The following is a 27,858-nucleotide window of genomic DNA, read 5'->3' on the forward strand; positions in this document are numbered from 1 at the left end:
CCTTGCTCCTGTCTGCTACCACCAGTAGCAGAGCTACTCACTCGCTACTGCTTACTCTTCCCGTTTTATTGTCCCTGTTAATACATATCAATAAACAAATATTTCACTAAACTAATTTGGGACTGTCCTATCGAATGGGCTTGTAGAATTCTGTCTCAAAAATAGTTTTGTTTGTATTCGGAAACAGATAGGTTTTCTGTTGACATTAAGCATCACACGAAAGATGTGACGATTAGTATTTGTTTGGGCTGATTCGTTACACACTGCAAAAACAAAATTGCAAATATCTCATGTAACATGAGAGAACATGTTAGAAGAGACAGTGGTATATATCAAACTAAGATCATTGATATCACAGTCTCACACATAGTGAGAATAATTTTTGTTTACACTGTATTTTGGTGGTAAAGTGTGGACATGCATGCAAAAGGTTCACCCCAGCCTTTAAACACTCAAATTGCCTGCCTGCTCCCATGTCAGGCATGAATCGACAGGGGAAAAAAGTACTTTTACATCTGATTCCACAAAACTTAGCAAATTTTTGTTACATCCACAGAGTTGGTAACTCATGCAGACTTTAGGCCCTAGTATGCCACTGTTACTAAATAAGAGGTAATAAGATTTCAAAATTTTTGGTATGGAGGGCTTACCATAGAGTCCTCCAATGGAATAGGAGCAAAGGATGGGATCTTTCAGACACATAGAATGGAAAAAGAACAAAATAAAATGAATAATAATAAAAACTCAGACTTTGTGGCTTGATTGGAAGTGAAGGGTGGTTTTACATGACGAGGACAACCTGAGATCACTCTCTCTACTTGTGTGTTTAGTGACTGGAATACTGGAGAGAAATCTGATGAAAGTAATTTAACTGAATGGGACACACAAGAGGAACCCAAAAACACCAATTGTTACACGATATGAACAGAGAATGCAATTAACGGTTGTGGCTGTCTGTCATGACATGACCATAGATAAGGACAGCTCTTGCTCTTCTGTCCAACCCAATAACTTGTTGTACAAGTGAAGGACTGGTTTTTTTTTTTTTACTGGAATGCCCGTGTCATTTCTGTAGCAGTGGGTAGTCTATACTTTTGTAGTGTCACTTATGTTAATTGACTATATGTACGATTGGCAGTGACATTACCAATACACCCAGATTTATTTTCGTGGGTCCTTGGAGGCCCAGCTGCTGACAGTTTTCAGGTGGGGAACAGTGGAAGGATATTGGTGGCTGGCAAAGTTTGTCAACGTGAGAAATCAGAGCCAATTTTCAGGGAGTAGCCATCTCAGTAAACTGGCGGTCACTGTTCTGCAGTATCAACAAACATCACTATCCGCTGGACCACCAGCAAAGTACAACCTAGGGAGGGATCTTGTGGCAGTGGGAAAGAGGGAATCTGTACTTGGGATCTGTCTTCTGTCTTCCTATAGTACTGATCTTCCTGGATTTATGTGGCTTTTCGTTACTTGTTGCCTCTTACACAGAGGGACAAGGCTTAAGTTAATGCTCTCCACAATGCAATGTTCAAGTGACATACAATTTTGGTCTGCCAGGAACTTTAATTTCAACGAGTACTTGATCACAGCCCTGTACATAATTATATAAATATATTTAAATCTTGTAATTTTCAGTTACTGACAAAACATAAACAAAATATACAATACTGTAACAGAGATTAGTTTATTTTTTTTTTTAACATTACACAACATATAACTAAACAACATTTACAAACTCCAAGATACAAACAAACATGGGTTACAGGTGGGAAACACATTCTACTGGTAATGTTGGATTGTGCTTCAACAAATTGTATTTGTTTGGAACTCTGTATATGTTAATTACAAACAAAATTACTATCACTTAAAAGTTTTTCATGAAAGGAAGTGTCACAGTTTTAGAGCCGTAACAAAACAGTCTTATTAAGCAAAAATTACACAAAACAAAACCTGACCAATGTAGACAATGATCATGATTCTTCTGGAGATTTCTGATGCTAGTCATTACTGTGATCTGAAACAGAAAAAAGTCCAAAATGTTTAGAAGTGCATGTAGCAGACTGATCATACTATATTTTGCAGAATGCCCAAATATTTTTGTGACATTGTAAAACAAATTCATAAAAGTTCTTTTTCTTATCTTTGCTTTATCAATGCCTTGGGCATAGAAAGAACATGCGAGACATATATTTTTACTTATTCCAAACTTGTAACAAACCTCATCCTTCCTTTAATCTGTTCATAAACATTGCTATTAAGTAATGCTGCAACCATTATCACATTTCCCAAAAAGGAACACTAACAAACAAGCTTCCTCAGTCAATGAACAGGTTCTCCCCCCCCCCCCCCCCTCCCCCAGAGTTACAGAGAGAGTCCCGAGGTTACTAAATACTATGTCAGAAAATATCTTTTCTGTCAACAGTCAGTCTAAGGCTACCTATTAACCACTACACACACACACACACACACACACACACACACACACACACACACACACACATTCTTAAGGAAACTAGTCACTGGCACATGAAGGAAGAGAGATCTGAGGCTTCCAATAGACTTCAGATCCCAATTGTGACCTGCTCTTGTCAGGCATCCTAGAGGACAAGCTATTCATAATCAAAACTAAATTTTATGTTTTTGCAGGGATTCATGTCCTATGTATTACAGTCAGCATTTATCTTATCTAGAACGAGTTTCAACTTTTCCACGATTTGGCAAATTTCATTGTATCACTTGACTTTGTTGCCAAATGCCCTTTCTCACATCACAGTCTTCAAGGTAACCATTTATCATGTATAAGGTCCTCATCCACTCAATATTTACTGCACAATGATATTGCGTCAATGTACTGTGCAAAATACAAGGCCAAGAACAGTACAATATTACTGCACAATATTTATGCGTGGGACATCTGTTAGAATATTGTCTTTGAAGCAAACATATTGGCACTCTATGATGTAGGACTTACATGTATTGTGGTTGCAATTGCTATGTGATGCAAAAAGAAAAGAAAGAGGAGGAAGTGGCTATGGGCAAAATAGTGTATTTCTGCAATAAATAATTTAAACTTCTGAAATGAACAAATGAGCAGTTGCAGTGATATTTCCCTGCACTTAAGCATTTTTGTTGGATGTTTCTACAGCTAACAACTGAATAAGTACTAAATACGTCATCAAAGTACTCCCTGAATGACCTTCAACAGATGATTCCTTTCATCTGTCTTTCCTGATGAAGTCATATCCATATGGCACGGCTTTATTAGTTGTTTGCATGTCCTCAAATCACAACGTTTTGGCTGGAATTACTGTCCATTATGAAGAATCAACCTTACATGGCACAATATATTGCATAGTATATTTTAAAACTCTGCAGTCTCTTAATATATTGCACAATATCACCCTTATACTCTACAGTATATTGCAATGTATTTCACATGGGTCTCCAATCATTAATAATAAATTAGTGCACAATGTACCTCAATAACAAACATTACTGCCATTCAAGGCTGTTTCTCCCACAAACACAAAGTTTATCATTCAAGTTCTGCCAGACAAACTTTAACTTGCCTTCCTTGGAACATGCCTAAAAGCTTACTTTCTCTCATTTCTTCTCCCTTTCTCTAATTGTTATGGGCTGTTTGTCCCATGCCAATCTCTGCACTTAAATCATCTTCATTATTTTTATCTTTTCACAGATGTAGCTGCTCTTCTGTATGATAGAAATAAATCTCCAATATTAGAATATCATCAATGATCTCCAGCAAACAACTTTTAATGAGAAATGGTGCTCTGACAATTACAATAATATATAAAATCTATTACGTATTTACCCACTGAAGATAAATGACTGAACTTCCTCTTCAAGCTGCAGTTAATATTTCTCTTGTTAACATAGCAACAATTGTAGGAGTGGCTGATTTGTCACATATGCAAAAGGCCCCATGAAAATAAAGCAAGTTACGTGCAAAGCTGAGAAACATGTCTACACTATCAAGCAATGTCAGTCTCTCTGTTAGTAGTCTGATAAAGTAAGGAATATTAGTTTCCTCCAACTACAAGTGACAGTGATACAAGTTCTACAGCCAAATCCAGTTAGGATAATGATATTAAGTCATATATCTGCTGTAACTGTCTTCTAAGGATGTCATCTTTCTTACTGCAATGGAAGTTTTATTTTACTTCAGTGTAGTAGGTACTACTCCCAAACATGACTCAATTAAAATCTAACTTCTGTATTGGCTCTGAGCACTATGGGACGTAACATCTATGGTCATCAGTCCCCTAGAACTTAGAACTACTTAAACCTAACTAGCCCAAGGACATCACACAACACCCAGTCATCACGAGGCAGATAAAATCCCTGACCCTGCCGGGAATCGAACCCGGGAACCCGGGCGTGGGAAGCGAGAACGCTACCGCACGACCACGAGCTGCGGACTAACTTCTGTACTGATTATTTAGAACCTCGACGGTTAAAACGGTATTAATGTAGGACATTGTCACACTTAATTATCTAGTGCTGAAGTACACAGAACATTCAAAAATTAACTGAAGACAGTTATAATCTTTTTACAAGTTATTACTTCTTCTAAAAATAGAGTAAACACATTACTTACTTTTACCATCACAAGCCACAATTTTCACTTTGTCAGCTTTTGCAAGATCTTGCACCTCACGAAATTCCACATCGTTCAGCATAAACGTCCATACATTGTCACAAAAACGATATGTATTTAATTTCCCAGCCTTAAGAAAAATGAAACAAAACAGAAAATTAAAAGCACTGAGGATCATATTACATAAGCTGCACAATTTCTTTGGAAAGACTGTCTCATACTATGTGCAGGTTCTTAAGAAAACAAGAGACTCATTTTAGAGATCAATAGATTAAAATATGATACTCAATAAGCTGTTTTCTGAAATATCCCTATACATTCTTACTAAATAGAGAAAATACTCAGCATGACTACTGAAATTTAGAAGGTGATAGTTTATCCACATGTTACAGCATATCAATGCATGCCTTACTTAATGTCTGTTTTCAGCCACTCATGGTTTTATGGAATTACATATGCTTCTCACTTCTCAGAAGTCCTCATTTACCTTAGTAATCTTATTGCAGAAGTAATAAATAATAACATGGAAAAGATATGTTGTTACTCACCGCACAGACAGGCAGAATGAAAAAGAATGCTAAAAATGTTCAGATTTCAAATAAGTCCTTCATCAGATAAAGAAAACACACATACATTTACAGAACTACACCTCACACATACTAGTACACTGTAATCTCCAGGCTCTAAGGCTAAGGCAGTTGGGCAAAATTACATTGCCCCTCTGACAGAAGGAAAAAATACAAGCCTGTTAAGTGCAGCAAAATATCAAAATGATTACGAACAGCAAGAGTAGTGCTTATTAATCAGACCACTTGATCACAAACTTTGTGGAGTTACAAGTCAAGAGAAGACTGGGCATAGACTGTTCAACATAATTTTCAATTCAGGGGCGCAGAAGCAAAACAGTAGAGGAAATGTGAGATGTGCCCAGACAAGAACAACATTGGCTATTTTATTCTGACCTGTGCTGCCAATTGTATTCTCCAATTATTGATGCAGCACTTTTTAACAAGAATGGCAGCAGATATAAAAAGACTTCCACAGTAAAGTTGGTACACAAACTACCTACTGGCAAAATTTAGTGGGCTTTATGACAGAGTAGGGGTGAAATTTCAGTAAAATAACTGGATCGTGATAGTAATTTGCGTTTGGATCTTACAATAACTGGCTCACTAACACATACACTATAGGACTCGCACAATTAGAAAGCAAAACAAGGACTTCAAAACTTACAGCTTCATACTCAGACAGCGTAGCTGATGTAATGAGGCAAACTGTACAAAGTTAATAAACTTTCAAGTCCACATCTACAGATCTTGAGCTGCTACACTGTTACAGAACTGTCATACAAAACTGTTGAGGCTTTCGTGACCAACTGTTGGCTTAATGCCTGTTTGCCTGTTGATTTTGTCTTTGAGTGTTTAACTGAAGTCTGATTAAAAAAATTCTTATGTTTCTACAGCACAAATGGCTGGTTTTGACGAAGGTTCACACTCCAGGTGGTAGACTGATATCAAGTCCTATGGTCAGAGATTATATGTACCTGTCACACCAAAGTTTGGAGCCTTTCCCTGGTTATTTCTGCTGTGGTTCTTGCCTTGTTACTTGCAATGGTTATTTGCTGCAGCACTGGTATCCATGATCCATTATCCCCAAAAAACAATCCACTAACAGATATCCTGTGCCTTATCCACACACATCCCAAATCCTCCACCAACCCCAAGAATTGGCTGTAAAGAAATGCCCTCCTTGTCACCCAATATCATCCCAGACTGGAACAACTGAAACATATTCTTCATCAGTGCTTTGATTTCTCTCATCGTGCCCTGAAATATGGGATATCCTACTCAAGATAGCGGTGAAGTATGCATGACGTATGCCTGCTTCTGTGTGTGTGTGTGTGTGTGTGTGTGTGTGTGTGTGTGTGTGTGTGTGTTTTTCAATTTCTGAAGAAGGCTGTAGCCTACAAGCTCAATATGTAAACAGTCTTTTCATTGTACCTGTCCACAACTCAATGTCATATTTATGGTGAGTAGCAATGCATCCTTTTCATAATATTCTTGATATTCCAACTTGGACTTTCCATTGTTTAATCTCAACATGTACTTTCTGTAATAGCTTCAGCTGGCATACATTTTTTATCATCCGAGCAAGCAGCAGAATGTTTACCGGGGATCAACCCCATCAAATACATTACGAGGAATATACAAAACACTTTTTAAAGCTCTAAGTTAGGTCTTAGCAAGAAAAATTAAAATAAGGGCCCAACAAGACTAATGTTCATTCCCATTTACAACACGACCTTCAAGAAATTGTTCCTCAATGAGTACTGTGTTGGCAGACTGCTGCATTTCCCCAATAGTGTGCACAATGTTGGCTGAAACAACAGATAGCTAGTAACATTCAGAGGTATCTACCTGCTTGCAGTTTTAATCACAAAGCCAAGAAATTTTTCTGAATTTTTTTTTCCACTGTTAATGTCACGTGTCAAAACAAGTAAAATGTGGTATATGGAATTTACATAGTAAGTAAGTGCAAAAAGATTATTGCTGGTTTCAACATGATAAAAACAACAATGTAAACAGATAGTTTAAAAGTGGTGCCTGGATAGCCCTGCACCAACTATATAAGGCACTCAAGTGCAAAAGTACTTGGCAGAATGAAAGGCACATGAGTAAATAGTAGTATTAAGTATAAGACCCTATGTGCAAATGAGAACTCAGAATAATAAGTAATGTGTGACACCTATTCAAATCAATTAATACAGGCAACTTCCTCAATTCTTCAGGGCAAAAAAAGATACAACATACCTTGAAAGTTAGCCTTGATTTCACTCTTGTTGCTAACGCATTGTTGATTGATTTGTCAAACTGAAGCATCACCTTAACGGCAAGCTGTGGAGATATTTGTCCATACTGAAAGAGGAAACACACAGCACTATATTTCTATACAGGGCATACTGTACTGTTTTGTAAAACCAGTCATGTTACAGAAGATACAAACAATAACACTCTTCCATGTCAAAATAATCTTTTCTTTGGACGCTTGAATTTAAATCTGAACAAATTAATAACCTGCATATAATATACAAACAAGAAACAAATTATGTAAGACCGAATAAAAAGAGAACAGCAGAAAATTAAAACAATAACACGATGTGTGAGTAAAATTATCAAAGCAATATTTTTTTAAGTCTACCATGACTTGTTCCATATCACTGAAGGCTTTCCTTGAGAGGATCTACAGACAGGTTGATTGCCTGAATGAAAGAATGAATAAGTTCAAATGATTTATATCTTTACAAGCCTTACTATTTAGTGTGAGGTTCCAACAATAACTGTAATACTTTTTTTTCCTTGTCTACAATAAAGCTTTTGTTTGAACTTCCTCCTGTTCTGTTCCTCTTCAGTAATACATGTGTTTCAATTCTATTTGGTCTTCTTTGCTGTACTTCTCTTAGGCATAGTTAGGCAAGCCACTTGACCCAATTTGACACATCCTGGAACTATTTTATTTCTGAGGTTTAATTTTCAATGTCAGTTCACCATTACTGGTATACGATTAGAAAAATATTTCATGAATATTTTCTTTCTATCTTTATTTCCTAATCTGTAGAATACACCTGATGATGATATTTGGTTTGTGGGGCACTCAACTACGTAGTTATCAGTGACCGTACAAAGTCTCAATATGTGCACAGTCCAGTCTCGCCACTTTCCAGAATGATGAAATGGTGAGGACAACACAAACACCCAGTCCCCTGGGCAGAGAAAATCTCCAACCTGGCCAAGAGTCGAACCTGGGACCCCACGATCCAGAGACAGCAATGCCAGCCACTAGACCACAGGCTACTTGGTTTAGATCATATGAAAATGTAATTTTAGAGCACTAGCTTAAACAAGATGGTTTTCATAATCACATTACTAAAATAAAAAAATAAAATAAACAAAACATATTTTGCATGCACCAATAAAGTACTGATACCTTTTGGATACCACACTAATTTATCTTCAAAAATACAAGTGCATAATGGTCAGTTGTTTAAGGAAAAGTAAGTATACTTCATTTCTTGTCAAATTTAGTTCTTAGGGCATGATGTGTCTTCAAATTCACCAAATCCACTACATAAAAGATGACATTTTAGACTCTTTCAATCTCTTGGATAAATTTCTGTGGAGACCACGCTGATAGGTTGCTTTTTACATTTTACAGATATGCATGTGGGCGGACATCGAAAAGAAACTTTAATATGATCTTGTTCAGTAAAATGAAAGTTTAGAATTTCAATCTTCATTCTATTATTCATTTTGTCACTATGTGATGGACAAGCAACAGAAGTCTCGTAGACAGATTTTTGTTTTAAAGTTTCTTAGTATTGCCTGACAAGGTAGACAAAAGGCAAAACCAGAATGACAGTACTATCGTGCTACACCCAAGAAAGACAGACAAATAAAAAACATACTGCCCAGTATTATTAAAAGTGGATCAGTACCATGCTGAACATCTAGCATCAAGTAAACACTGATTGGTGCATTTCATATTATGGTTTGAATCTGTTGTTCTATGGCTAATCTAAATAAATCACTGCAAGTTTGAATTTCATTGCTTTATTTATTTTGTAAAAACCTACATGTACATGACTACTGTGCAATTTACACTTAAATGGTGTGCACAGGTTTCATCGAATCACTTTCAGACTATTTCTCTATGGTTCCTCCCATGAACAGGTAGTCAGAAAAACAAAAACTTAAGTCTTCCCATGTGAGCTCTGATTTCTCTTATTTTACTGGGATGGTCTTTTCTCCACATGATAGTAGAACCCAGCAAAATACTGTAAGATTTTTAGGGGAAAGTTGGTGATTGAAATTTAAACGTTCTCTCCATAGTAAGAAATTTCTTACTCCTGCGACAACTAGTGTGTCATATCCATAATGTTCTTCCCCCCTTTCTGCCACAATAAAAAGCGAGCTGCACTTCTTTGAAATTTTTCGATGTCATCCATCAATCCTATCTGGTAACGATCCCCCATGCAGCAGTATTCCAGAAGAGGATGGACAAGTGTAATGTAATGGGGTTCTTACATCTTCTACATGTTCTGCCAATAAAACACAGCCTTTGGTTTGCTGTCGCCACAATATTATCTCTGTGACGCTTCCAGTTAAAAATTTTGTAATTGTAATACCTAGGTATTTAGTTGAATTGACAGCTGTTAAATTTGTTTGATCTACTGTGTAACTGAAATTTGACGGATTCCTATCACTACACACATTTTTTATTGTTTATAATAGTCACTTTTTACACCACAAAGATATCTCATCTGAATCATTTTGCAATTGGTTTTTGTCTTCCATTAGCTTTAAGAGATGGTAAACGACAATCTAAGAGTGCTGCTCAGATTGTCTGCTACATCATTTACACAGATTAAGTACACCAGAAGACCTGTAACGTCTCTAGCGGTACGCCGGTTATCATTTCTCTTTTACTCAGTGCCTTTCTGTCAGTTACTTCAGACTGTGATCTTTCTGACTGGAAATCACGAATCTAGTAGCACAACTGTGATGATCCTCCATAGACATGCAATTTGATTGGGAGCCACCTATGAGGAATCTTATCAACAACTTTCCGTAAATGTAGAAATGATTAATCAATTTGAGAGCCCCTGTCAATAGCGCTCAATACTTGGTGTGAATCTAATGTAGTGTGTCCTCTTTACATTTTGTCAATCACATGCCAGCATGCGTTTAATCTTGTGCTTAATTCCTTAAAGTACGGTTCAGATATATTCTTCATTGGAGTGGGGAACCAACTCTCCAGTAGTATATTTATGCATATCATCACTGTAATAAATAAGTGTATTACTATATATTTTGGGTAAGTAAGCCCACTTACATTCTTTCAATATTTTGCACTCCATTTACAGATGTAACCTTTCACAGGCCTATGCTATCAACAGCCCTTTCCACCAGCTATAAATTCAATCACATTCATAACAACGTACCTCATCCAACCGGAAAGAAATTTTCCGCAACCAACTTTCTCATTGCACACAAACTTACTAAACACCTTTTTCCAAAGCTGTTTCACAGAGGAAGACCGCACTGCAGTTCCTTCTCAAAATCCTCGCACAAACGAAAAAATGGCTGACATCGAAATAAGTGTCCAAGGAATAGAAAAGCAACTGGAATCACTCAATAGAGGAAAGTCCACTGGACCTGATGGGATACCAATTCGATTCTACACAGAGTACGCGAAAGAACTTGCCCCCCTTCTAACAGCCGTGTACCGCAAGTCTCTAGAGAAACGGAGGGTTCCAAATGATTGGAAAAGAGCACAGGTAGTCCCAGTCTTCAAGAAGGGTCGTCGAGCAGATGCGCAAAACTATAGACCTGTATCTCTGACGTCAATCTCTTGTAGAATTTTAGAACATGTTTTTTGCTCGAGTATCATGTCATTTCTGGAAACCCAGAATCTACTATGTAGGAATCAACATGGATTCCGGAAACAGCGATCGTGTGAGACCCAACTCGCTTTATTTGTTCATGAGACCCAGAAAATATTAGATACAGGCTCCCAGGTAGATGCTATTTTTCTTGACTTCCGGAAGGCGTTCGATACAGTTCCGCACTGTCGCCTGATGAACAAAGTAAGAGCCTACGGAATATCAGACCAGCTGTGTGGCTGGATTGAAGAGTTTTTAGCAAACAGAACACAGCATGTTGTTATCAATGGAGAGACGTCTACAGACGTTAAAGTAACCTCTGGCGTGCCACAGGGGAGTGTTATGGGACCATTGCTTTTCACAATATATATAAATGACCTAGTAGATAGTGTCGGAAGTTCCATGCGGCTTTTCGCGGATGATGCTGTAGTATACAGAGAAGTTGCAGCATTAGAAAATTGTAGCGAAATGCAGGAAGATCTGCAGCGGATAGGCACTTGGTGCAGGGAGTGGCAACTGACCCTTAACATAGACAAATGTAATGTATTGCGAATACATAGAAAGAAGGATCCTTTATTGTATGATTATATGATAGCGGAACAAACACTGGTAGCAGTTACTTCTGTAAAATATCTGGGAGTATGCGTGCGGAACGATTTGAAGTGGAATGATCATATAAAATTAATTCTTGGTAAGGCGGGTACCAGGTTGAGATTCATTGGGAGAGTGCTTAGAAAATGTAGTCCATCAACAAAGGAGGTGGCTTACAAAACACTCGTTCGACCTATACTTGAGTATTGCTCATCAGTGTGGGATCCGTACCAGATCGGTCTTACGGAAGAGATAGAGAAGATCCAAAGAAGAGCGGCGCGTTTCGTCACAGGGTTATTTGGTAACCGTGATAGCGTTACGGAGATGTTTAATAAACTCAAGTGGCAGACTCTGCAAGAGAGGCGCTCTGCATCGCGGTGTAGCTTGCTCGCCAGGTTTCGAGAGGGTGCGTTTCTGGATGAGGTATCGAATATATTGCTTCCCCCTACTTATACCTCCCGAGGAGATCACGAATGTAAAATTAGAGAGATTAGAGCGCGCACGGAGGCTTTCAGACAGTCGTTCTTCCCGCGAACCATACGCGACTGGAACAGGAAAGGGAGGTAATGACAGTGGCACGTAAAGTGCCCTCCGCCACACACCGTTGGGTGGCTTGCGGAGTATCAATGTAGATGTAGATGTAGATCTAGATGTAGAGCTGAAATATGGCTGTACATAATCACGTTATCATGTTACTTCCCACTGCTACCAAAAATTATGTTTACTTTTATTGACAAATGGCTTTCTTTACATAGTTCTTGGAATGCACATTTCATCCAATTACACATACAATTTAGCAAGACTATTCTAGCACAGAAAAAACTAAGACCTTGAGACATTCTTAGATAATGGTTGGCCAATGCTGTTATTCCATCTTTTGCTTTAAAAGTCGGTTTCCTTGATGTCTGTTGCTTTATGTCATCAGAAGCCAACCAGCAACTTTTCTCATACAGTTTCCTTGTCATACTCTTAATTGCAGAAGTTATGATCTGAAGAAAGTTTAGTTGAATATAAATAAAAACACAGCAAGAAATGCTACTGACCAATACTGTAGAAAGTGGAGAAACAAGAAATAAACTTTAAAAAATTACTTAGACGACTGATGTAATCTACAATACTCTGAATACATTGCTTACAAACTTACACCACAAGATATTGACCTAATTTTTTGGATTACTTCATGCCTTCTATTTTTTGATGCTGACTGGCATTCAGTTGAACAGTAAGTTGGACATATGTGGGAAATTCCCAAAACTACCATCAAATTGCCTGATAAAATTGGCCTAACAGTACAGGACTGAACCAAGCTGATACTGTCAACCCAATTTGACAGGTAGTTCTGCAGCCACACCAACTGGGTTGCAGAATTTATACCTGCATAATTTTTTGAGTTGCACTTCATAGAATTCAAGAGGACGCAAACTACGGAAGTGGACATCTTTTCTAATGTAGAAATTTCACTGTTTTCTTCCCTTTCTTAGTGCAGAAAATTGCTTCCTCTTTTTTTATGAGAAGAAAGTGGTGGTGGTCTTTACTGCCCACTATATTGCTCGGTTCTGTCATTTCCATATTTCTGAAAATGCGCACTGAGGAACTTTTCTTTCACTATTAATCTACTTTAGCATCAAATTTCCCTTATCATCCTTTAAAGGCATTTGACACCACTTACAACCTCCTGCAATTATTTGTCTGAGGTAAGACCCATATTGCAGAAGTGATGTGTTCTTCACACTCCCTCTCAGGACACAACAGTATGCAAAGATGGGCAGCATGAATGTTCAAAGGCTTGTTTCATCTGTAGGAGAGTGTCAAAGAGATGGTGAAAAAAGCAAACAAGTAGACTCTTGAAGACAGACATGAACTATCCTGAGAAAAGTCTACTAACAATGTTTCAAGAACCAGATTTAAATGATGACTCTAGGAATATGCTACAGCCCCCTATGTATTGCTCACACAGGAATTGTAAGAACAGGATCAGAATAATTACAACACACACAGAGGCATTCAAACAATCATTCTTCCCGCATTCCATATCCGAACAAAAAGAAACCCTAATAACTGGTATAATAGGCTGTAGCCTCTGCCTTGCACTTCACAGCCGTTTGCAAAATACAGATACAGATTACAGATGTAGACGTGATGGAAGTAGCCATAATTTGTTTGGTTTGTTCTCGTCCAATCCCTGTGGAAATTTCATTATTTACTTATTAGTTATTTGATCATTTTACATATACTTTCTATTACAAAACTGTTGTCGTTCTTGTTTGTTGTGCCTGCTTGACTGAGATAATGGCTGCCATACTGGATGCAGGTGTGGTGTTTACCAATATCTACCACTTTGGTGTGAACATCTGTGTTGTATATTGGGAACTATCCCAGTTGGTGCATTCAGCTTTCAGTAAAGTAAGTACCTGTGAGTGATGACAGCCTTAAAATGAACAGATTCTTAGGCAGTGATACACAGAAATCATAAACTGATATTACAAACTAATGTGATTACTGTTTTCTGAGTTAAGAATATTTTTCAGGATACCCATGAGGCTATGCAGACTGATAAAGATACTTGCCAAATTATTTGCATACATTCAACAAGTTCCATAATGAGACCAGCGTTATTTGAAAACTTTTTTTTACCTCTTGCCTAGATTTTCGAAATTGTATTAGCTGTCTCAGGTCATTATTCACATCAAATGCTAGAGGAACATTCCTCTCACTATATAACTTGTTTCCCCACCACAGCTATGACTTCCTAAGGCTTGCATTGAAATATGGCATGCCAGAGCTCAGATAGTTTCAACATCATACAAGGTTAGGTTTGGTTTCTTTCTCTTTTGATATCTGCGTAACTGTATGCATTAGATCTCTTCCCACTTCTTCACTGAGTCTTCTTTTGATTTAATATTATCCACTGCACACTGGACCTGTTCCAAGCCCTCAAGGTTGCATATCATGTACATCTCCCTTTTAATTACTGTGTCACTCTATCCAACTTAGTAAACACTTTTCACTTTAACTCATTTATCTTCATATTTATATTCTTATGTCAACTGTGCACTTCACTCTCTTCACTAGTTTCAAGATACATTATACAATTGTGAATTATGCAGCTGCTCCTAACCACATACCCGTTTGTTTGCACTTCATTCATTTCATTAAGCACTTTTCTTGTCAACACATTTTTTTTCCATACAGAAGTCTTAATGTTCTCCACATTTCCCCTTCATTTTGCTTTAGTGCTGACACAGAATTTTACGTTCTTCATAGAGTGAGGCAATTGTCAAGTTACGAACCCAGTCCTCAATACTCACTTGGGCTTAGGACTTTTTCTGATGCTTTTTGGTTCTTTTATCTCTGACAGTGGTTTTCATACATATAAAAAATGCAAAGTTGCTCTGGTATTTGTTAAACTGTCAGTCCCTCTGTAACATGCTGGTTGAGTTTGTTCAAACACTGGTATCATGGACCATGTCCTCTAAAGTATCAAGTTGTTCAACCTGACCTTCAGGAAGAGGACTGATTTGCCCCCCCCCCCCCCCCCCCCTCTTTTTTACTGTCTGAGGTATAAGCGTGACCAACAATAGCAAGATTACATGTAGCAAAACAATGTTTCAACGTGTTAACATTATATAATGCTCAGTCGCATAAATCTTTAGGAGCACTCTGTAAATGACTAACAAACAACCGTTTTCAGTTGCTTAAAGTTAACTGAAAATTTCAAGATATATTATTAATATTTCCAAAACTTCACACCAAACAATTTGTTTCCTTTGTAAATACTGAAAGTGTCTTAATCATGTTACTTCCGATTTGAAAGTAAATCAATAGTTCATTACATAATTTGGATTTTGTATGCATGAAATCAAATGCTTACCACCATTCATTTATAACACAGTGGACATGGAAAGATATTCTGTTCAGCTCAATGGGAAATTAAAAATACCACAATGATGGAAAATTTATTTATTTGTTTACGAGCACCTCCCAGAAAGTTTAGTAGCTGAAGAACAACCAATTGTTATCCAATGAAAAATCTATCAAACAACAATTGATATTAATTTCCATAATAAACAAAAAATTGGTTATTAATCACTTCAGCTCTCAGATACCAATGAATGAAAAACAAAAAAATATATTTTGTAGGTGATAAGGTAAAATTTAAGACTGAGTTACAGTTAGACATACTGCAAATTACCATGTGGGTTATAATTTAATTGAGCATATAACACTATACTGCTCAATGGAATTAATTCATTCAATCATATGTTGTTGTTGTCTTCAGTCCTGAGACTGGTTTGATGCAGCTCTCCATTCTACCCTATCCCGTGCAAGCTTCATCATCTCCCAGTACTTACTGCAACCTACATCCTTCTGAATCTGCTTAGTGTATTCATCTCTTGGTCTTCCTCTGTGATTTTTACCCTCCAATACTAAATTTGTGATCCCTTGATGCCTCAGAATATGTCCTACCAACCAATCCCTTCTTCTTGTCAAGTTGTGCCACAAACTCATCTTCTCCCCAATTCTATTCAATACCTCCTCATTAGTTACGTGATCTACCCATCTAATCTTCAGCATTCTTCTGTAGCACCACATTTCGAAAGCTTCTATTCTCTTCTTGTCCAAACTATTTGTCATCCATGTTTCACTTCCATACATGGCTACACTCCATACAAATACTTTCAGAAACGACTTCCTGACACATCTATACTTGATGTTAACAAATTTCTCTTCTTCAGAAACGCTTTCTCTGCCATTGCCAGTCTACATTTTATATCCTCTCTACTTCGACCATCATCAGTTATTTTGCTCCCCAAATAGCAAAACTCCTTTACTACTTTAAGTGTCTCATTTCCTAATCTAATTCCCTCAGCATCACCCGACTTAGTTCAACTACATTCCATTATCCTCGTTTTGCTTTTGTTGATGTTCATCTTATATCCTCCTTTCAAGACACTGTCCATTCCATTCAACTGCTCTTCCAAGCCCTTTGCTGTCTCTGACAGAATTACAATGTCATTGGCGAACCTCAACATTTTTATTTCTTCTCCATGGACTTTAATACCTACTCCGAATTTTTCTTTTGTTTCCTTTACTGCTTGCTCAATATACAGATTGAATAACATTGGGGACAGGCTACAACCCTGTCTCACTCCCTTCCCAACTGCTGCTTCCCTTTCATGCCCCTTGACTCTTATAACTACCATCTGGTTTCTGTACAAATTGTAAATAGCCTTTCGCTCCCTGTATTTTACCCCTGCCACATTTAGAATTTGAAAGAGAGTATTCCAGTCAACATTGTCAAAACCTTTCTGTAAGTCTACAAATGCTAGAAATGTAGATTTGCCTTTCCTTAATCTATTTTCTAAGATAAGTCGTAGGGTCAGTATTGCCTCACGTGTTCCAACATTTCTGCGGAATCCAAACTGATCTTCGCAGAGATCGGCTTCTACCAGTTTTTCCATTCGTCTGTAAAGAATACACGTTAGTATTTTGCAGCTGTGACTTCTTAAACTGATAGTTCGGTAATTTTCACATCTGTCAACACCTGCTTTCTTTGGGATTGGAATTATTATATTCTTCTTGAAGTCTGAGGGAATTTCGCCTGTCTCATACATCTTGCTCACCAGATAGTACAGTTTTGTCAGGACTGGCTCTCCCAAGGCCGTCAGTAGTTCTAACGGAATGTTGTCTACTCCTGTGGCCTTGTTTCGACTCAGGTCTTTCAGTGCTCTGTCAAACTCTTCACGCAGTATCATACCTCCCATTTCATCTTCATCTACATCCTCTTCGATTTCCATAATATTGTCCACAAGTACATCGCCCTTGTATAGACCCTCTATATACTCCTTCCACCTTTCTGCTTTCCCTTCTTTGCTTAGAACTGGGTTTCCATCTGAGCTCTTGATATTCATACAAGTGGTTCTCTTTTCTCCAAAGGTCTCTCTAATTTTCCTGTAGACAGTATCTACCTTACCCCTAGTGAGATAAGCCTCGACATCCTTACATTTGTCCTCTAGCCATCCCTGCTTAGCCCTTTTGCACTTCCTGTCGATCTCATTTTTTGAGACGTTTGTATTCCCTTTTGCCTGCTTCATTTACTGCTTTTTTATATTTTCTCCTTTCAACAATTAAATTCAATATTTCTTCTGTTACCCAAGGATTCCTACTAGCCCTCGTCTTTTTACCTACTTGATCCTCTGCTGCCTTCACTACTTCATCCCTCAGAGCTACCCATTCTTGTTTTACTGTATTTCTTTCCCCCATTCCTGTCAATTGTTCCCTTATGCTCTGCCTGAAACTCTGTACAACCACTGGTTTAGTCAGTTTATCCAGGTCCCATCTCCTTAAATTCCCAACTTTTTGCAGCTTCTTCAGTTTTAATCTACAGTTCATAACCAATAGATTGTGGTCAGAGTCCACATCTGCCCCTGGAAATGTCTTACAATTTAAAACCTGGTTCCTAAATCTTTGTCTTACCATTATATAATCTATCTGATACCTTCTAGGTATCTACACTTAATCATATAGCAATTCAATAAAAGGAACATCCTTAACAGCTTTCCAAGCTCCAAAGACCAGTCTCTGCAAGACACACAATTCTTTTAAATGCATGTGAAATCCCAGTGGATGAAAAGTGGGTAAACTTGAGACCTTCCTATCAATTTGCTGTTTGGCTTCAACATTACATACTGAGCCTAATTCACCCATTTACTCACACAGACTACTCCATAAATGCTATACTGATGGAGAGGTTTCAGGGATGTGGAAATAGTCCAGTTATTGTTGGGATTTTGTGAACAAAATATTTGTTATGTATGTGAGCAGTGAGTTAACATGTATAGATCTCTCTACCCATTACGTGTATTCTTAGGTATTTAAGCTAAATGTTCTGTGTTGTGTACCTTGTGTAGTCTCATGCCTTTGTAACCTATGGAAACACATTAAATGTAGAAATGTTTCTCCATCAATATTATTTTATTGCACAGATGTATAATTCAACAATTGAACTGAATAAGTTTATCCAGTGAATGGTGGAAAACTAAATATTTTCTGTGAACAGTTTATAATTTACAGCAATTATATTGTAACTGCACAAATGGCTTCTGCCCAAATAGTACAGACTGGGAAGCTCATGGGTTGAGAGAATTATGCAACTTTGACAACAGTTGGATTACCTTTGGAATGTCATGGATGGAACCTTAAAGCCAACACATTCAAATTTCCAGAACAAAAATTGTAAGGCAAAATCCAATTACTTTTTCTAGCCAATCCTGTAAATTACATTCATAAAGAAAAATAAACTATAGAAGGCAGTTGAAATTTCCTTCCTTTGAGTAATGAGTTTTCAATATGTACTCACGTTTACTTCCTTAGAACCAACCAAGGACAAATTGAGAGAAATATTTGGTACTTTCCATGGCATGGTTGAAAGACAGGGTAATCGTTGAAAGATGACAATGTTACCAAGTACGTCAATGAACAGTTTAGGCAACAACTGAGTGAATTTGGAATTAGACATAAAACTACAATTTGCTACAGTTCTGCTCAAAATGGAGTAGCAGAATGGGCTAACAGAACAATCTTAGAGAAAGCAAGGAACATTAAAGGATGCAGAATTACCAAAATGTTGTTGGACAAAGCAGTATGAACTGCAGTGTATCTATACAACAGATTGCCTACTAAAGCTGCATGAACCAAGATCCCATAAGTAGTCTAGACTGGTGAGAAACCTGGTCTAGATCTAAGAGTTTTTGGATGTAAGGGCATGGTACAAATTCCCAAACAACTTAGAAGAAAATGGGACTCAAAATCCAAAAAATATATTTTTAGTGCGAAGATGCCCGAAACAGACAGTTAATAACTAGCAGAAATCTAACATTTTTAGAATCCGGTGAAAATGAAACAAATGATGAAAAGTACGTACAGATAATAATTTCAAAGAAGACATCTAAAAACATACAAAAGCACCAGTAAATTTAGTAAGAAACTCCAGTAGCATAGGATGTCAATTTATAATGCTAATCACATGTAATGAAATTTAAGTTGAATCCAGCTTATGAGATGTATATGTCTGCTCACAGATTCTACAATGAACATCTTATGGTTGAACAAACCTTGACCAGTCCAAATACAGATAACTGGTAGAAAAGGAATTACAATCTTTCTCCAAGAATGACACTTATGAATGGATTGACGAAGCAGCCGTTGGTTGCGAACGCTAGAATTTTGTGTGTATGTTTGTGTGTCTATCGACCTGCCAGCGCTTTCTTTTGGTAAGTCACATCATCTTTGTCTTTAAAAACGTCTGCTTGTGTCTGTATATGTGTGGATGGATATGTGTGTGTGTGCGCGAGTGTATACCCGTCCTTTTTCCTTTTCCCCCCCCTAAGGTAAGTCTTTCCGCTCCCGGGATTGGAATGACTCCTTACCCTCTCCTTTAAAACCCACTTCCTTTCGTCTTCCCCTCTCCTTCCCTCTTTCCTGATGAGGCAACAGTTTGTTGCGAAAGCTTGAATCTTGTGTGTATGTTTGTGTGTCTATCGACCTGCCAGCGCTTTTGTTCGGTAAGTCACCTCATCTTTGTTTTTATATATAATTTTTCCCATGTGGAATGTTTCCTTCCATTATATATATATATATATATATATATATATATATATATATATATATATATATATATATATATATATATATATATAATACAGAGTTAAAGATTAATATTTCTATTATTTACCCCATTCCCTTAAATGGCACAAAATGCATATACTATAATTATAGATTCATTTATTCATATTCAAGAATTCATCTATGGTATAGAAGGAGTTGTCAAGGAGATATGATTTCAATTTATTTTTGAGGCTATTACTGCTGTCTGTCAGACACCTTATTTCATCTGCTAATTTGCTGGAAATTTTTATATCACCATATTTTACCACTTTCTGTGCCAGAGATAGGTTGATTAAAGGATAGTGTAAGACTTTCTTTTTTCTGGTTTTATAATCATGAATGTCACTGTTGTTTTTAAACTGGTCCACGTTGTTGAGAACAAATTTCATTAGTGGGTAAATGTACTGTGAGGCTGTTGTACGAATTCCCCATATTTTAAAAAGATGCCTACAAGAATTGCGACTATGAACCCCACACATTATTCTAACCACTTTCTTTTGAGCAGTGAATACTTTTTGTCTAAATGTTGAGTTACACCAAAATGTTATTCCGTATGACATCAGAGAGTGAAAGTATGTTAGCTCATTAATTTCTATATCCTCAAAATTGGAAATTATTCTGATTGGAAAAGTTGCTGAACCTAGTCGATTTAGAAGATCCAAAATATGAATTTTCCAATTAAGATTCTCATCTTTATGTACAACCAAAAACTTGGTATACTCTACCCTGTCTGCTGATGTGTTACATTTATTGAAGGAAATGTACTTTTCCCAGCAGAAAATTGGATGTAGTGTGATTTTTCAAAGTTTAGAGCAAGCCCATTTGCAGAAAACCAATTAATGACTTTTCCAAAGACCTTATTTGTATCGTTTTCAATTGGACTTTCTTTTACTGGATTAATAACGATGCTTGTATCATCAGTAAACAGTGTCAGTTCAGCTTCCTGTTTCAGATAAAAATGGAGGTCATTCACATATATCAAGAACAGAAGGGGACCCATGATTGAACTCTGTGGAACACCCAATGTAATTTCACTCCAGTTAAATGAAGAGGCAAACTTATTTAAATCACTTGACCCTTATAACGAAACTTTTTGCTTCCTGTTCTGTAGGTATGACTTAAACCACTCGTATGCTATTCCATTTATACCATAGAATTGTACTTCTGTAACATAATGTCACGGTTCACGCAATCAAATGCTTTGGACAAGTTACAGGAAATTCCTATTGGTGACATTTTACTATTTAAAGACTCTATTATGTGGACAGTGAAATTGTATATTGCTGTCTCAGTGGAACAGCATTTTTGAAATCCAAACTGGGATTTACTAAGTATCCCATTACTGTTGAGATGGCTAACCACTATTGAGTACATTACTTTCTTGAAGGTTTTTGAAAATGCTGAAGCAAGGATACTGGCCGATAATTATTGACATCTGCTGGTGTCCCTCTTTTTGTAGAGAGGCCTGACATGGCATATTTTAACCTTGAGTTAGTGATGCATTATGTATGTGACTCAGAACATCAGCTGTAATTGCTCCACATTGTTTTAATATCTTATTAGAGATGTCATCTACTACAACAGAACATTTATTTTTCAGAGATTTAATAATTTTACTTATTTCACAAGAGGTTGTTAGGTGAAACTTTAAATTCCTTCCATGTACTGTCTGGCTTTTTCTTTTGAACTGTTCTCACCAATTTTTTCTCCTACACTTACGAAATGGTCACTGAATACATTAGCTACTTGTGTACTGTTGGTTAGGATGGTCTCATTCTCTTTAATAGTAATACTACCTACTCCAGTGGTTACTTTTCCTGTCTGCCTTCTAACAACATTCAATTCTGATTTTATTTTATTGCCGGAGTTGTTAATTTCTTCTCTAACATACATATATCTTGATTTCCTTACAACTTTTCTCAGTATGTTACAATAATTTTTATAGTGCAAAACTACTTCTGGATCTTTAATAGTTTTTGCTGTCTGATACAGTTTTCTTTTTCTTTCTGAAGAGACTTTAACACCTATAATAATCCAAGGTTTCTTTGAAAAGTGTGTGGTGTTTACACTTGGTAATTTTCTTTAGCAAACAATGTTCAAAGAGGGATATAAATTTATCAAGAAATATGTTGCACTTATCATTAGCATTTGGCTCATAATATACATCTCCCCGATTAACAATTCTTAAGCTTTCTCTGAATTGCTGTATAGATACTGGATTGAGTGACCTCACACTTTTACTTAATGCGTAACATTGCAGAGCGATATGAAGTGGGACAAGCATGTAATGGCAGTTATGGGGAAGGCAGATAGTCGTCTTCGGTTCATTGGTAGAATTTTGGGAAGATGTGGTTCATCTGTAAAGGAGACTGCTTGTAGAACGCTAGTGCGACCTATTCTTGAGTAATGCTTGAGCGTTTGGGATCCCTATTAGGTCGGATTGAGGGAGTACATAGAAGCAATTCAGAGACGGGCTGCTAGATTTGTTACTGGTAGGTTTGATCATCACGCGAGTGTTACGGAAATACTTCAGGAACTCGGGTGGAAATCTCTGGAGGAAAGGAGGCGTTCTTTTCGTGAATCGCTACTGAGGAAATTTAGAGAACCAGCATTTGAGGCTGACTGCAGTAAAATTTTACTGCCACCAACTTACATTTCGCGGAAAGACCACAAAGATAAGATAAGATAGATTAGGGCTCGTACAGAGGCATATAGGCAACCATTTTTCCCTCGTTCTGTTTGAGTGTGGAACAGGGAGAGAAGATGCTAGTTGTGGTATGAGGTACCTTCCGCCACGCACCGTATGGTGGATTGCAGAGTATGTATGTAGATGTAGAATGGTTTCCGAACTGTACACCCTGTTAGGTTTTGTAAGTTAATCAGTTGTGCATCATGGTCCGACAACCCATTTACCATAAGGAAAGCATGTGTTTGTCTTACATCCTCTTTCTGTACAAATACATTATCTATTAACATGCTACTGTTTTGAGCTATATGTGTAGGGAAATTGATCACTGATTCTAAGTTATATGTAGTTAATAATACTTCTAGTTCACTTTTCCTATCAGAATTACTTAGAAAATTTACATTGAAATCACCACAGATTAACAATTTATTCTTTTTGTCTGGCAAACAGCATAATAGGGAAGGAAATACGAAAGCGTCCGATTCCACCCGTCTGCTTTGACCCATGACGTCACAAATATGGCAGAAACAAAAACAAACACACACACTTTCCACAAGAAGCCTAATGACACTAACAGGACAAGCGCGGGAAATGGGGTGTTTTGGGTGGGGGACAAACTAAATATAAACAAATTTAGACGCCTTGCGTAGCTACGTGTAAGTGAAGACAGCCATGCATGAATACCCACCCACCTCCCCAGGGGTCGTAACCCCTGCAACCCATAGAAGATAAAGATGCATCAGTAGCTGATTGGTGGTTTTTGTCTAAAAAAAAAAAAAAAAAAAAAAAATTCTCACAGGATAGAACGAACAGATCAGGAAGATAAATATAATAAACTAAAATAGAAATTCGAGGAAACAGATAATTAAAATAAGTAATAAGTGTTCTTAAATTAAAAAAAAAAAAAAAAAAAATAAAATAAATAAATAAATAAAAATATCACGAGATAGAACGAACAGATCAGAAAAGTAAATAAAATAAGATAAAACAGAACTGGAGACAGCCACACTCAAACCAAACTCCGCGCCGTCATGGCGTCACACACGACAACACCCTTACGTCACGGATCAAAGCCGACGCGTGGGATCGGACACTTCTGTCGACCCATAGGGAGTCAAACTTTTTTGTGAACAGCTCCCAGTCTCCTAATGGGAGATGTGTCTTTAGTAGTAAAAATCCTGAAGATGCAATACAAATTTTGAAGCTTATTTGGTAATCAAAGGCTTCTCTCGGCTAGAGGACACAGACTACAAAGAAACATTCTCATACGTAGAAGAATATGCTCATTTAAGATATCTCCTATCCGCTGCCATAAAAGAAAATTTTTAATTCACTACATGGATGTGAAGACCCTATTTATCAATGACAAACTGAGTAGCAATTTTTGTGATTTCACCAGAAAACTCTTCAAGAAAAGAGTAAAACTTGGCTTCTGAAAAGTGGCATGCATGGTCTTAAACACAGTGCTTACTGTTGGACTCAGTGCTTACGTAAAGCATTAACAAAGATGAACATGAGCCGATCAGTAGCTGGTCCAATACATATCATAGAAGAAACTGTAATTTTGGCCATGTGGTTGATGATATTTCTATTTTGACACAAAATGAAAGTTCGATGAACAGTTCCAAGAAACAACTTCAATCTGATTTTGATGTTAGATGAAGAGTAACAATATCCAGATATGAAGATCATAAAAAGTGACAAAAGAGAATTGTTGACTAACCAACCAATGTACACAATGAGAATCCTACAAAAATATGGCATGAATATCTGTAAGCCAGTTTCCACAGTGCTAGAACAGGGTGTGAAGTTGTCAGTAGCAGAAGAAGATGAAATGAGGAAAAAGTAAGTATCCTACTTGGAGACAATAGGACTTCTCTAATATTTAGGTCAAACTTCCAAGCCAGATATTGTATTTGCCAAGTATACGGCATTTTAACCTTTCAATAAGAGTTATGGATAAGGACTCTTAAATAGGTAAAATTAGGCCGCATATGATTATTGAGCCGACCAGCGCTAACAAGTTAGATCAGAACCAAACAAGTGTGCGATCCAAGTACATTGAAATTGGCATAATTTCACTGGGTACCACCTAAAACAAAAAGATACCACGAAAAATGTTTTCCAATTTACTGACCAAGTCTCTCAGGACATAAAAATTCCAGAAATTGGTTAAATTTATGATTTAATCACAGAAAGTGCAACGCATTGTGCTCTGAGATGGTGTGGTATTCGACAAGATTGAAGCACATAAAAATACTTGTTCAAAGTTGCAGGTTGGGATCTGGCGAACAAATATTTTTTGTGTTTGCCGGCCGGTCATATACTATGTAAAACTTACATGTATTCTTACATCTCCAAACTAGTTTCGTGTTACATGGCTGATGTAGTATGCTTTTATAAATTGTCGGGAACATATTGAATAGAGTAAAATGTATGTTCCTATATACTGTTCTTCCGTAAATGTTATTTTACTGCGAAAATATATAAATCAAAACGTAAACACTCGCAAAAAAAAGCAGCAACTGCGGACTAATTATATAAAGGATGGAAACAAGTAATTACACCTAATATTAATCTCGCTAAGTCGTTCACAATCAGAAAACCATATCGTTTCCAAAGACACTGTCCGTCGCAATATTACGTACATTTACATTAAAACTACTAACCTGTATCAGTTCGTCCAGACTTTCTTGCAACGTATTCCCTAATGTTGTATTCCTATAAAGCTGGTATGACATTTTAGTCACCTAAACCTTTTGATGGGTTGGATAATAACAATAAAGTGGTTTATACACACTACACAAACAGTAACTTCTAAAGACGCCTCATACTCATACCACTCGGCGCTCAGCAACCGTCCCGATTGTCTTTGGAATTTGGAAATACTTCCACTTGACATGCCAAACGTAGGGCAACAAATCACTATAAAGGCCAATTAACCCTAAGCGTCACGGCGCGGCCACGTCACGTCGAGGTGCATTTACTTTGGTCGAATGGCTGTCCTCAACTGTCTCTTTCGTGGGGGTTGCGATCATCGCAAGATGGTTTTCCACCTTTTACACGCGCGAAGTGGACATACACATCATGGTACCTCATGTTCGTGGATGCTGGTGTCCACGTTTCTACGAAATTGACATTTATTGGACGGAAATTACAGAGAGAAGACAGAAGTGCAAAACTACACAAAAAAGAGTTGGATACGAAAAATGTCATTAAGAGATACAGAAGGGGAATTTCACACACTGCACAAGGAGCTCGAGGAAGAGGAATATTCATTTCATATTTTTTGAAGTCGAAGCATCATTTCCTTTTCTGTTGTTTTGCTAAAATGAACACAGTGTTATGGGTTGCCATCGCATCCCACGAAAAACTGGTTTGCTTGAGGTTAAGTTTCTCTTGATAAATTCTCGTTTTAAAGATAAGTAACTATTTTGTGGCATATAAAGGAGAACACTTAAATATATCATTCACTTATGTACAGCACTACAGCATGCTTGGATAAGAAAACAACAGACTGACATGGAGTAACTATTTCAGCATTATTGCATGGAACATGGAACATATATAAAAACACCTTGCATAACATACTGCAAGACACAAAAAATAATTAACACTTAACTCCCCTCTTTATTTATTTTTCTTCTTAATTCTTGAAACACGTTTACAGTCTGTTAGTTAGTGAGTATGTCAGCAAGTTGACTTGAACTGTCCACATGTTTCAGTTTGACAGTCGTTCCCATGTGTTGTTGAATAAACTTTCGTGAAATTTCAATGTATTTCTTGCCTCTTGTTATTTTTCCGGGTCTAGTGAAGCAGGGGATACAACCCGTCGGCTTTGAACAATGACGTCATTCCTTAGTCATAGATAGCAATGTCTTCACTTCGAGGCATAGATAATAAAGCAGTTCTGTGTTCTAATAAGCGCTATCATTAAAATAATTGAATGTGAATCTAAAAGCGATCGCTTGATATTAGTTAAATCATTAAACGTGTGATTTAATTAAGTTAATTGTTTGTTTCTTATTCAGAGGTTGCAAATGTAACGTACGTGTATTTCCACCTATTCGTAAGTAGGATCAGTTTATTCTATCTCGTGAGATTCTTTTTTTAAAAAGCCAAAAAACACTTATCAGCTACTGAAGCATCTGTATCTTAGGATCAGTTTATTCTATCTCGTGAGATTTTTTTTAAAAAAGCCAAAAAACACTTATCAGCTACTGAAGCATCTTTATCTTAGGATCAGTTTATTCTATCTCATGAGATTTTTTTTTAAAAAGCCAAAAAACACTTATCAGCTACTGAAGCATCTGTATCTTAGGATCAGTTTATTCTATCTCGTGAGACTTTTTTTTTAAAAAGCCAAAAAACACTTATCAGCTACTGAAGTATCTGTATCTTCTAATGGGTGCGGGAGTTCCGACTCACACCCACCCACCTCTGTTCTTGATTGATTGTTAGATAGGGTCTGGGGGCACCAAGTTCTTTCACTTTTATCCTATGGCCGTGTTCCAATAAACAGCACATCTACAATTTGTATCCCATGTTCCACTTAGGGTCTACTGAAGCGGAGGATACATCGTTCAGGTGAAGAACAGGACAGTAATGCTAGTGAAAACGAAGAAATCGCCTTACAACAAACTCATATTCCGGACTGTACTTAAGCAACACACTTCGAATGAGCTTTTAATTTGTATCGGTTTTCATTTGCGGTTTAGTGAAGCAGGGGATACATAGTTCAAGTGAACAACAGGACAGCAATGCTAGTTGAAACTAAGAAATCGACTACGCTGAACTTGTATACCGTACGGCACTTAAGCAATACAGTTCGAAAGACTTTCGAGATACAACTGACAT

At 37.1% G+C, this 27,858-nt stretch overlaps 1 protein-coding gene across 1 annotated transcript; it reads right to left on the reverse strand.

Moving 5' to 3' along the window:
* Nucleotides 1-1,660: 1,660 nt before the first annotated feature.
* On the reverse strand, nucleotides 1,661-25,894 carry LOC124546105 (transcription initiation factor IIA subunit 2). The gene is made up of 4 exons (XM_047125012.1): nucleotides 25,671-25,894; nucleotides 7,429-7,533; nucleotides 4,619-4,748; nucleotides 1,661-2,014 (listed from the first exon to the last, which is right to left on the reverse strand). Exons 1-4 carry the CDS (start codon nucleotides 25,740-25,742, stop codon nucleotides 1,998-2,000), a joined length of 324 nt encoding a protein of 107 aa, XP_046980968.1. The 5' UTR covers nucleotides 25,743-25,894; the 3' UTR covers nucleotides 1,661-1,997.
* Nucleotides 25,895-27,858: the final 1,964 nt, after the last annotated feature.

Source organism: Schistocerca americana, chromosome 1 (assembly GCF_021461395.2).
Source record: "Schistocerca americana isolate TAMUIC-IGC-003095 chromosome 1, iqSchAmer2.1, whole genome shotgun sequence".
In the NCBI taxonomy this organism is placed as follows: Eukaryota; Metazoa; Arthropoda; class Insecta; order Orthoptera; family Acrididae; genus Schistocerca; species Schistocerca americana.

What these genes read in the sequence shown, in the direction of transcription:
- LOC124546105 (XM_047125012.1), bottom strand. Translation starts at nt 25,742, where the DNA reads ATGTCATACCAGCTTTATAGGAATACAACATTAGGGAATACGTTGCAA. An exon ending in GTCTGGACGAACTGATACAG is followed by an intron (nt 7,534 to 25,670) that starts GTTAGTAGTTTT and finishes TTCCTCTTTCAG; the next exon opens with TATGGACAAATATCTCCACA. An exon ending in AATCAAGGCTAACTTTCAAG is followed by an intron (nt 4,749 to 7,428) that starts GTATGTTGTATC and finishes ATTTTTCTTAAG; the next exon opens with GCTGGGAAATTAAATACATA.